The sequence below is a fragment of the Neodiprion pinetum genome, chromosome 2, assembly GCF_021155775.2.
Source record: "Neodiprion pinetum isolate iyNeoPine1 chromosome 2, iyNeoPine1.2, whole genome shotgun sequence".
Lineage (NCBI taxonomy): Eukaryota > Metazoa > Arthropoda > Insecta > Hymenoptera > Diprionidae > Neodiprion > Neodiprion pinetum.
Window position 1 is genome coordinate 31,694,826 of NC_060233.1, and position 12,241 is coordinate 31,707,066.

General features: G+C 38.8%; 1 protein-coding gene across 1 annotated transcript in view; it reads left to right on the top strand.

The window, feature by feature from the left end:
* Positions 1-12,241, top strand: part of wb (wing blister) — a 155,955-nt gene that overhangs the window by 142,030 nt on the left and 1,684 nt on the right. The window contains exons 18-44 of the mRNA XM_046613508.2: positions 3,115-3,221; positions 3,456-3,639; positions 3,758-4,113; positions 4,212-4,409; positions 4,515-4,685; positions 4,913-5,076; positions 5,436-5,570; positions 5,693-5,948; positions 6,081-6,252; positions 6,391-6,612; positions 6,715-6,968; positions 7,136-7,247; positions 7,326-7,470; positions 7,576-7,888; positions 7,972-8,132; positions 8,232-8,370; positions 8,493-8,733; positions 8,891-9,064; positions 9,153-9,319; positions 9,421-9,579; positions 9,776-9,924; positions 10,028-10,315; positions 10,409-10,577; positions 10,653-11,078; positions 11,155-11,340; positions 11,447-11,778; positions 11,865-12,171. Of these exons, the coding sequence (XP_046469464.1) occupies positions 3,115-3,221; positions 3,456-3,639; positions 3,758-4,113; positions 4,212-4,409; positions 4,515-4,685; positions 4,913-5,076; positions 5,436-5,570; positions 5,693-5,948; positions 6,081-6,252; positions 6,391-6,612; positions 6,715-6,968; positions 7,136-7,247; positions 7,326-7,470; positions 7,576-7,888; positions 7,972-8,132; positions 8,232-8,370; positions 8,493-8,733; positions 8,891-9,064; positions 9,153-9,319; positions 9,421-9,579; positions 9,776-9,924; positions 10,028-10,315; positions 10,409-10,577; positions 10,653-11,078; positions 11,155-11,340; positions 11,447-11,778; positions 11,865-12,171 (5,687 nt within the window). The remainder of the gene's footprint in view (positions 1-3,114; positions 3,222-3,455; positions 3,640-3,757; positions 4,114-4,211; positions 4,410-4,514; positions 4,686-4,912; positions 5,077-5,435; positions 5,571-5,692; positions 5,949-6,080; positions 6,253-6,390; positions 6,613-6,714; positions 6,969-7,135; positions 7,248-7,325; positions 7,471-7,575; positions 7,889-7,971; positions 8,133-8,231; positions 8,371-8,492; positions 8,734-8,890; positions 9,065-9,152; positions 9,320-9,420; positions 9,580-9,775; positions 9,925-10,027; positions 10,316-10,408; positions 10,578-10,652; positions 11,079-11,154; positions 11,341-11,446; positions 11,779-11,864; positions 12,172-12,241) is intronic.

Genomic DNA, 12,241 nt, shown 5'->3' on the forward strand with positions numbered 1-12,241 from the left:
GATCACAGTGTAACCTTGACGAATAAAAATTCTGCGGTCATGAGAATAATCGCCGAATAGTAATTGTGTATACACTTGGTATGGTACAAAGAACAGAGGAATCGATCATTTTCGATCTGTTCTAATAGTGATATTTGCATCAGTGTTTCGGCATGGTTTTTTTTCGATTTGCAGTCAATTGTAATAGCCGGGAGTCAGTGACCTTTTTTTGGAACTTATTTTCGCACATTCTATTTGTAGTAGTTTCAAGTCAATTGATGACGTTTTTCAAAAAATCGACAGTCTGGTTCTTGATTTCCGATAGAATCGATGAGTGAAAATTACAAACTCACGCTACTTATTCTTGCAAGGATGAAACTTCATAAAAAAAATGCAGTCTGCCTGGTTTACGGAGCTAGAAACTCAGTTTGGTTGGTCTTTTTTTTTATTTACAAAAATCGAGCTTTTCTTTCGATGCCGGGAACTTATTTTGGCATAGACGAAACTCGTTGTACTAGTTAGCGTCATAATGAAAACTAAGAAAAAAGCAGTATTGCTAGTTTCTGGAATTGGGAAATGAGTCTGGCAGAATTTCGAAAATCGTTAAAAAAAAAAAAAAACTTATGGAACTTGTTTTCGCATTTTTGAAAATTTTTCAGATTGTTAAATGCGTTGTACAATTATCGAAAGCGGAGTGTGGCTATCATTCGAGGTTACTCCAGCTTTGCCAGACTGACCGAAAGATGCGTAAGCTTGTAACTTATTGGCGATCGTTATATTAACGATTTCGCATAAATATCGAGTACAGTCTTAATTTCGCACAATACATTTCTTCTAGATGATAGTTTACACTACACGCGAATAAAAAGACAGTCTGGCTACTAATCTAAATCACCAAAGCTTCGTCAGACTCTAAAATTGTTAGTTATCGAGTGTTCTAGAGGTCATCTCGGTCGATACAGAGACGACTCGCGTTCTATTGGCTATTTTTAAAAATTTTTCTTACTAATTAACATATTGAGAATGAGCATGTGCATGTATTCTCACGCAAGCAATGCCATGTAGCATATTTTTATACCATGAAATGTACTGCTTAATCATAATATCAGAATATTGTTGAAATGTAAATAGGAATGATTTCTTCCAATGACCGTTAATTTTTGTTCGAACATAATTCTTATACATTTCGAAATGCACAAAATACACAAAGGTAATAATTTTTTTTTGTATCTTATTCCGCGTCCGTTTCATCTTCTTCTGTTTCATCCAGACAATCATCATTACCAGCGTCGTTATCTTCATCAGAATCATCCGAATCATTACCTTAGAACAACAGGTATATTTGGTATTTCATAATTTCTCAAGTGCCTACAAATAACGAAATGATATCATTTTCGCGGTCATATGTTCACAGATCAATTGATAATAATTATCGTCTGGCACGGTTACAGGAGGCATGTCATTCCTCAAATCGTAGCAATCTCAAAGTTATTATATTTCGCTTTATCGCAATTAACTTTGAAGTGATAAATAAATTTCATTGATCATACGGTGCGATTAGTAACACATGTATTTATGAAAATTGGGCATTCCGTGCCAAACAACTATATTTTATTGTTTAAATGTCATTTTTGACAGTGTCGCTACTTGCTTTGAGGGTGTAATGCTTCATATGCTCTTTCCATACCCTTATAATATTATCAGCACAGGTTTTTCGTTGATCCTCGACATGAATGTGGTTCAAGTAGTAAAAGTCAGTTTTCGAGTTACCCGGCAGAGCTGACAAGAAAAAAGTATCGTTGCGTTTCTACTATGACCGTAATATATGGGGAAAAAAAACCTTAGTTTTATGATGTACGTTGACACCAGCCATTTTCTAATTAACTCAATCTGGCTTCTTTTGAATAAAATGAATTAGTAACCGACAGTAAGCAGTTACGACCTTTGCACGTGACATTTATAAAATTTCACGATAGTATCATGTGTATTATAGCAATAAATTATACTGGACCAGTGATCAAAGGCAATTTGATGATGACGGTAATGATTGTATTATTCACGCACATTCTTATACAGCATAGCATAGTAACATGTGATGATATTTTCCCAGGATTTTGAAACTAGAAGTTTTCGTGAGTACAAATTCCATCAAGATGTGCATGGAAACTGAAATTTTCACGCGCTTCAGTCATACACGCGGATTTCTCGTTGTCTGGATGCTGAGTCAAATTAAAAAAATTAAATTAACAAATTTTATATTATCTTACGAACGTAACGCAATTTGAATGTATGCACATACGTTTGGTGAACCCCCGTGATTTTTTAAGATCACGAACAGAACGATTCAGAAGCTAAATAAGTCATCAGCTCGCAGTTAGACTCCGAATTAAAGTGTATACTCAGCCACAAAGAGAGAAAAGAGATATAGAGAAAAGAATAACACGAGAAAATCATACCAAGAGAAATTACGTACAACGTTATTTCTCGGTTAAGATTTTCTTAGCGGGAAGCGAGGAAAGCTTTTATGGAATGGATTTTCATCTCTGCGTGTATATCCCACGCGCGAAATAAATAGTTAGTCGATTTTCTGTAAACAGAATAAGCTTCTGCAGAATGTACTTCACAGCCCGTTAAGTATACCATAATAAACGAAGACGGAATCTGAATATCTTTCCAAAAAATAGGACTTCGCAGTTGGTTTTCGGTTGTGAACCCGTATTCATTATCGGCTGAACAGATGGAAAATTTAACACTCATAAAGTCATCACCTGCGATACGCAAGTAGTAAAACTGAAAGGTTTCTTATCAATAAACAGTCTCAGGCTTGAAATATGGTCCAGAGGTATATTACTGACAGAATAGTGCAGCCCAGAAACCAAGGCGTATTAATCTACCGTATTTGCATATTTATATTTCTCCAGCTTCTTCCACTACCGCTACTTACTAAGCTTCAAAGATTCAACGTCTGCGTGAAACCGTTCTTTCTTTATCTCAAATTTAGAGATATTTACCCAGCTTTCTCCCTGCAGCGTTTCGTATAAGAAATACACATTATGGAGAGCCGTGCAATTAGTACGTAGTTTCGAAGAAGAAGAGAGAAACTATCGACTTTTCATTTCACCTCTTCTCTTTCAGGATGTCGCTGTAACGTTCTTGGTTCGCTGTCTCACACCTGTGACATCGTAACGGGCCAGTGTCAATGCAAGGCTCAAGTGACAGGAAGAGCTTGCGACCGCTGTCAGGTAAGACCGTCATCCTCGTCAATTTCATCACAAGTGTATTTCATCTTCAGTAAATTGTGCAACGAGTTTCATAACATGTATAATTGTATTTGTGTTCGAAAATCGTATCGCCTAAGGTATTTGACCTGTCCCTGTAACATTCGTAAATATTTTATCAAGTGGAGAACGTGTCTCTCGTTTATCAAATCGCCGATAGTTCCTCACGTAAAAATTCGTTTTTCCAATCTCCTATAGACGGGATTTTGGGGTCTGACTACCAAAGCAGGATGCCTGCCCTGCGACTGCGATCCGATAGGCGCGGCGAATTCGTCCTGCGAGGATGATACTGGCCATTGTCACTGTCGTCCAGGAATCGGAGGTCCTCGATGCGACTTTTGTTTGCCTGGTTACTACGGATTTTCGAACGAGGGTTGCCGGCGTAAGCTATAACCATTCAACACGGTTCAACTTCTAATCGAGAATGAGAAAATACTTTTTCAAAAGCCCTCGCAACGCCTCTTTTCAAACAACAAATTTTTCTCACTTTCTTACTACAGTTTGCGAGCCGTGCAATAAACCAGGTCACATCTGCGACCCCGACACGGGACGTTGCGTCTGTCCGAAATTGACGCTTGGCGAAAATTGCGATCGATGCCGTTCTGGGGCTTACGGATTCGTACCTGGTGCCGGGTGTAAGTCTTGTGCTTGTAGTCCAGGCGCGACTAGAGCTCAGTGCAACCCTGATGGGCAATGCTCTTGCAGAGATGGCTTCGAGGGGTTGAGATGCGACAGATGCGACGTCGGTTATTACGGATATCCGAGATGCAAGCCCTGCGGGTGTAGCGCCCATGGCACCGTGCAGTGTGGCGAAAAGACTTGCCCCTGCAACGACACCGGCCAATGTCCTTGCAAGGTAAGAGTGGTATCAGGTCGGAAAAAACGGGCGCGATGCTTGTATTCGCGAAAAATAACATAATCACTATAGCTTTCTTCGATTTATTCCCCGTTTAGGAAAATGCTGTAGGACGAAAATGCGGCGAATGCAAAGCTGGGACTTACGGGTTGGCTTTTGAGAATCCAAAGGGATGTACGGAGTGCTTTTGTTTCGGTAGATCAACCTCCTGCCACGGGGCCGCTCTTAGTTGGGGCCAAAGGAGACTTCCTCGTCCGCGTACTCTTTACGTCAATAAAACTGTTAGCGATATCATGGTAAGTTGAGGAGTAATAAAACTCGGGATAAACTTGACGTCGAGACGCGGTTTCTTTCGTTACATTTTTTTATTTATTTTTTTTTCTTTATTTCACCCCACGTAGGTAACTAACTTTGGGACTTCGTACATTCTACCGGCAATTAACGGGGGCCTTAACGTCAGCAACGGTCACTCGGTCATACCTGGAAACGAAGGAGACGTCACTCTGCCAGCAACGCTTCATTTCAATTATCCTCTTTATTGGGAATTGCCCGAGTCTTTTCTCGGCGACAAAGTGAGTATACGAATTATCTCCAAAAATTACTGTTTTTCATACACGATTGTTAGTAAACGGAGTGCCTTATAATTTGCCACGATAAAAAACGTCGGGTTGAGAAAAAATGGTACAATCATCTAGGAAACATGTTTTTACTTTTTTCAATGAGAACTGGCTTGTTTGTTTCTCAATTCTTCTCTTAAATACTAAGTATGAACAGTAAATATGCGAATTCTCAATTGCAGGTCATATCGTATGGTGGGTACATACAATTTGTGACAGATGTAGAAGGCGGAGAGCCGCTAGCAACTTATCTGAGGTACCCTGTGGTCTTGTTGCAAGGAAACAGTAAAATCGTCCTGGAACACTACGCCAACTCACCCATCGAAAGTAACCGTTACAAAATCAGGTAATACATGAATCGCTTTTACGGAGGCACAATCGTTATTTAATCTTCTATGAAAAAGAAAAATATCAAATCACTTCAATTACAAACATAATTAACGTGGAGTGAGATGAATCTACCGTACTTAACGAGAGCTAATTATATCCTATTGATAAAACGGTAATGACTTGATTGCGGCAAATGCATAAGCCCAATTAATAAAGTGAAATAAATTCTTTATGTAAACAAACTTTTGCCGCTTTCCAACAACCGCAACTAGACAAACAGATCGCAAAGCATATTTTAATTTTGATTACTCGATGTATGTAATTTTAAGAAACCGTAGGAAAAATATAATGTACATAAAATTATTGATTTTACAGAATGCACGAGTCCCACTGGCACTTAAAAAATCAACCAGACATTCCAGTATCAAGAGAAATTCTCATGATAGCCCTGCAGAAAGTACAAAAAATAATGATCAAGGCTTCCGATTATTCTGAATTCACCAAAGTCGTGTATGTAATCAACGATCAGATTGTTCAGAATTTACTTTTCATTCTTCTCACGATAATAAACTGCAACATTCGCGCTCAGAATTAGCGACGGTTGAAGATTAATCCGGCTTTCTTTTGTGCAGACTGCTGGAAGCATCTTTGGATGCTGCTGTCTTAACTCCTACCCGTTCACCGCCGTTTGCAACGGATGTTGAAATCTGTAAGTGTCCATCAGAGTACACTGGCACGTCTTGCCAAGATCCGAACATTGGCTATTACCGATGGTGCAACAACGAGATTGCTACTTCCACGATCGTAATTGATCTCATAGGACAGGCTCGTCCTTGTCAATGCAACGGCAGATCTGGAGTATGTGACACAGAAACTGGCCACTGTCTGGTTTGTATATTTAGATATACAGTAGCATGACATTAATTACCCTAGATATAAATACAGGAGAATCTATTCATTTAAATTTACGATATACTTAAATCTGGTTGCCTCATGAAAAATCTTCATTTGAATTAACAGAATTGCAGCGAAAATACGACTGGAGAAAGATGCGAGTTGTGCGAAGATAGTTTTTACGGTCATCCTGAGATAGGTGGATGCAAACCGTGCCCCTGTCCACATGCAGACAAGCGATTTTCCAGTACCTGCGAAATTCATTCCGACATTGACGTAGTTTGTCACTGTAAACCAGGTTTGTATTTCACGTATTGTCTTGTGCTTCTTGGGCAATTTTCAGTAAAATGACGATGCACTGCCTGATATACGCACAAAAAAATCATGTGAGGGAAAAATTGAATTGGCTCGTTGTTATTTCACTTACTTATTACAGGATATACTGGTAGCAAGTGCGAAAGATGTTCGTATGGCTACTTCGGAGCTCCAACCACTCCAGGCGGTAGTTGTGTACCGTGCAATTGTAATCCAGCAGGAAGTCTGAGCGATAGTTGTCTTGCAGAAACTGGCCAGTGTAACTGTAGGCCTGGATCAACGGGGAGAGATTGTTCCCAGTGCACGAAGCCGCGTCACGTATTTATCGAGGATATTTGTACATGTGGGTGTTTTTATATTTTCTGTCGCGAATGTAGCTTGAATGAGAGACTAGTACCTTAATTGAGTTGGTGAAAACTGTGTTTTTCTGTGTTTTTAATCGTAGCTTGTAACGACAACTGCACTGGCATACTTTTGGACGATTTGGATACTATGTCGAGCTTACTAGACGAGGAAACGGTCCATATTGCTAACGGCTACATTCCACCCCCTTGGCAAGATCTTTCTTACGTAAACGACAACGCTTCTCTGTTATTTGAAGATATAAAGCTCGAGCGAAATTTACGCCATAAAATCGAAAATATACCGTGGCATCAGTACAGAAAACTGAAGAAACGTGTCACTGATCTGCTTGATAGGGTGAGTTCAAGTTATCATCTTCTATATTTTTCTTCTTCACTTATTTCGAATGTACGTTAAAAGGGTTGGATCAGGCTTGTACAGAAAAAAGCGGACTTGATTTCAGTTATCGGTATCTTGGAGTATGTGAGTGAAAGTGTATACGTGAGAATTTTTTGTGATTTCAGGCTCCCAAGTGCTTAAATCAGACCAGCAATCACAAATCGAGAAGTGATGATATTAAGAATAATGCTTACAGCACACAAATAAAAATTTTAGACATACACCAAAGGTTGAAAGGTAAAATATTTTGTTTATTATCACCAAGTAAATCATACCCTGATTCTATGTCGATTTTTTTTTTTTTTGTTATTGCAGAAACAAGCTTCCAATTATCAAGGTATGCAAGCAATGATAAAAAAATTGAGATTGAAAATGCGCTGAATCAAGCAACGATAGCTTTAAATAAGATTGAATCTGTCAACTTATTTGGAAGGACAAGCGAAATGGAAGCAATCATCAAGTTAGTTCATATGTACAGATAATTACGTAAATTTTTGTATTGGATTATCATATTTATCTTGCAGTATACTTTACTTTTTATCATAAATTTTACGTATTTCAATAGCAATGCAACGGACTACATTGATTGGCTTAGCTCTTTGAACGATGGCGCGAAGGATTTAATCAAGGTCAAAAAATACGCAAACGAGTACAATGAAAAAGTGGAAGATTTTGACATTATTATAGAAAATACAATGGAAAATTTATACACGTATGACGGGTTATATAAGAATTACGAAAAAGAATTCAACCATGCAAATAATCAATATTTAAGAATAAATACATTGAAAGAAGAAACTACCGAATCTATTGACAAGGGTAAAACGCTTGTGGCAGAGGCTAGCGGACTTCTGGTTGATAGTCAAAGTAATGTTCAGGTAACTTAAATTTGCTAGAAATTATTCTATTACTATAATAGACCCAAATAAACTAAATGTTTAAGTCTTTATTCGAATTACAGGATTTACCTGAGTTAAAATTCAAACTTGCGAATTTAACTGATGCGTTAACAAGCAGAGAAGGAATTTTATACAGATTGAACTACGAATATGAGGATATGTATGTCATACCAGCTAAAAAACATGCCCAAAACTTAACACGATATGTAGACGACTACGTAAGGTAGATACTTCTTTTCTTCAGACACTCTAATATCTGGTGGAGAAACATGTTAATCGTGATTATTTGTAATTAATTCTACATTGTTTTTAATTATGACAGTTTATTTGCCCACACACGGAATGAAACGGTGAATCCCTTGAAAGCTAGTCAAGTATACCAAGATATCGTTGACGCTTTAAATACAGCCAAACTAATTGGGCGGGAAGCGAAAGTAATCGCTGATGAGATTCATGACAAGGTGATTGAACGACTTTTCATATCAATAGTGTGAGACAACTTGCGAAACTAGTTGCCTAATTTATGTTCCTGCAATTTTACAAATTCATAATATATTATAATATATAATAATTTCAAATTTAGACTTTTCCTGGAGGAGCTAAACTGAGTTCTGTATTGGAGTTGACTGAAAGTATGGTAGAAAAATCATCGGACTTGTGGAATGAAGCAAAGAAACAAGAAACACCAGCAATATCATTAAGGAACCAGTTAGAAGCTCAGAAGCAGGGCATCGCCAATCTCAAAAACACCCTAAACAGTACTGGAATCAGGGATAATCAAATGAATGTTAAACTGCAAGAGCTCAAGGCCAATAGCATTGAAAGTAGGTATAATTCACCTGGAACGCATCAAGTCAGTTGACAGTCATCAAGTGTAAATAAACTTAGGGGTCGTGTATTTGCTCAAAGCTGAAACGTTGCTGGCTCTAGCCTACAGTCACAAAGATATGACAAAATGTATTGATTATACGTTATTTTCAGCTCGAAACAAGCTTCAAGTACTCCTGAAAGACAACGAGCATCTAAAAGAATCTTTTGCAAAAACGACTAAAGAAATTGCCGATTACGAAGACATTATTGCAAATGAATTGAGGCCTAAGATACATGAACTAAAACGAGAGGGTGATTCGAAAATCAGTCTTGCCAGTGAAAAACGTAATAACTTTTTTTTTTGTCACAAGAGATTTGCAGAGGATTCGGCAGAACCGTAGATATTCATTTTTTTTAATTTTAACATCCTTAGTTACCGAAGTGCAGAGCAACATCAAAAGAGCAGATGCGAAGCTCATCAGTTTAACATATGCATCTGCAAAACGAAAAAATGAGTTCGATAAATGGAACCATACGCTGGCAGAGAAACTTCAATATCTTAGGGATAAAATAGCGGAAGCAAGAAACACCGCAGACGGGGTAAATAATGGATTATTCGAGAAAATAAAAAATGATATGACAGCTGTCGTTAACACCTTTATTACCATCTGACTTTACATAATGAGCGTAAAATTTTCCAGATACGTATATCTCTGAAGAGTGTCAATACAAAGAAATGCGTGCGGTCGTACAGGCCATCCATACTGCAACCTGGAACTACGACTACCATTATAATCACACTTGCAATCGAAGGTAAACATAAACAAGGATCGTTATTCTACCTTCCAAGCACCATCAGCGTAAGTATTTAATTGAATCGTAATTCTAGTAATGCTAGTCGTACTTTATTTACATTCGCAAAGAACAACTGCAATTGTTGACTAAGCGTACTTGAATTGCAATGATTCATAACTAACGTTTTGCCGTCGTTCAAAGCAAAATAAAGAAAGAATAAAATACACTACGAAATTGCGATTAAATTTTTATAATTTTCAGGACGATTTTGTTGCTCTCGAAATGGTGAACAGAAAAATAAGATTTGTTTGGAATGTCGGCGGAGGTACCGGAATCGTAACGCATCCCGAAGTGATTGAACCTGGGGATATTACGGGAGACAACTTTTGGTACAGAATTGAGGCTGAAAGGTACGTGTCGTCGTTGCATCGTCAATTACCGTCAATCGCGTCGTTCAAGACCTTTGTTTAAACAATATCAGCCGAGTCATTGTCATCACTTGCTTTGTTACAGAACAAGAAATGTTGGTAAACTGAGTGTACGAAAACAGACATCAACATCAGGTAGATATCTCCCTGTACTTAATTCAACATATCCAGAATATGGCCGTTTTGATATAACACCTGGTGACAGAGTGTGGCTCGGTGGAATTCCGGAATCGCAAAGACGACCGCCTGAACTCATTGCCTCTAACGGCCTACCTGGCTGCGTGCACCAAGTAGTTTTAGACGGCAAACCAATAGGCCTTTGGAATTTCGTTACCAGTGCGCCAGATATGGCGTGCGAGGCCTGTGTTGAAGGGTAAATCTGCTTTGAATATTTCTGGTAAAACCAGAAAGTCATATTAATGCGGAATAGAAATTTAACAAAGTTTACCCCACGATTTTGCCACAGAGTCGAAGATGCCCATGACGATATCGCGTACAGTTTCAATGGGGAAGGGTACGCAGTCAGGAACCGGGTTTCGTCCGGTCCGTACAGCAAGTACACCTTTGGAGTGTCTATAACTTTTCGGACATTCGATGAAAATGCGCTTTTATTCCTAGCTGTTAACCCAAAGAATGTAAGAATCTATCGCAGTCTATGTTCCCCCATCTTCTACGTTTCTCGATTCTCGTAAATAACAACAACCTTTCAGAATCAACATATTATGATATTCCTGCGTGAGGGGAGAGTCGTTCTGCATGTCGGATATGGCAGTAATATTAGTATCGACATGCTCTCGATGCATAAATACAATACTGGGAATTGGACGAACATTGATGCCTTCCGACAATATCAGCCGCGCAAAGGCATCGAGCAGTGTAGCTTGAGTGTGGGAGGCAACAACGACAAGAGAATTGGGGCGCCATCTCAACAACCAAAGAAGGATGATATTCCTGATCTCATGAAAGCCAAGTATTATATCGGCGGTGTTCCGCCAAGCTTTAAATCTGGAAAAAAACTAATTCTGCCCTCACCCGTATCATTCCTTGGATGTATGTCCAATATATTCATTAATCAAGAAGGGTATGATCCCATGGCAGAACAATACTACGGTGTTGAGCCTAGCTGCAGCAATAAAGTGAGTCAAACGATTGGTATATTCATTACATATACACCCATATATAGATGCGTGACAGTTGAATTCATTTTTTCAGCACACTAAAATCGTTGGATTTTACGGAAATGGGTATTTCGAGCACCACGCTCATACGTTGAAAAAGACAGAATCGTCGTTTAGTTTTTCGTTCAGAACTTTGCAAGAGACCGCCACCCTGTTACTGTCAACATTCCAGAGGCCAAATGAGGAAGAAAGTTTAGAAAGCAGAGATAGATATCTTAGCGTAAGCTAGAGTAAAATAAAAAAACTCTCAATGAATTAAAATCCGTGATTTGCGATCTTTGGCATTTGCAAACGCACACCAGTGTTGAATTTTTATGTTTCTTCAGGGCAGCTACTATTCAGTCGCTATTGTCGCTGGACAAGTCCAGGTCCGTATTGACGCTGGAAAAGGGGAACTCCTTCTGCAATCTAATGACACATTCAATGATGGAAAATACCATTCCATTTGTGTGACTAAAAAAAGAAAAGCTGTGGAACTCAGAGTTGACGATGCGTATCAAGCCAGCGGTCGACTACCCACAGGTGCTGCTGTTAGACTTCCTGAACTTAGCGGGGGAATGTATATTGGTGGATTACCCGGTGCCATCAACGATACGAATTTAGTTGCAACCAATATTCCCCTGATAGGAGCCATCAAAGATATAATTTTTAATGACAAGTAAGTTGAAGGAGGCAAGATTGGTTTTTAAAGGTATAAAAATACAGCACGCCCTATACGAGAATAATTCTCCTATCTTTTTACAGAATTCTCAGGCTTGATGAACCAGTTTCGTTCGAGCGGGCAGCTATAGGACGGTCAGGTCCCAGTATGGGGAAACATTATGCGATGCACACTGCATCTGCATCACTATCGCGTGGTATGTCGACGCAACCCGAAGGATGTCAAAAAGTTCCTTATTATTCACTCGAACCGGGAGCCCTGAAATTCGGTGACAAACCGCATAGCCACACTCAGCTTTACTTGAACTACGAAAAATTTTGGGAGAAGAAATACGTGATCGAGTTTGATTTTCGCACATATTATCCGAACGGTTTGCTCTTCATAACTCCAGTAAGTTTCGGTTGGAAAATTTTTTCTCTAGTGATTGATAGTACGTAGAGCGTGTTTTCTTTTCTGTCGG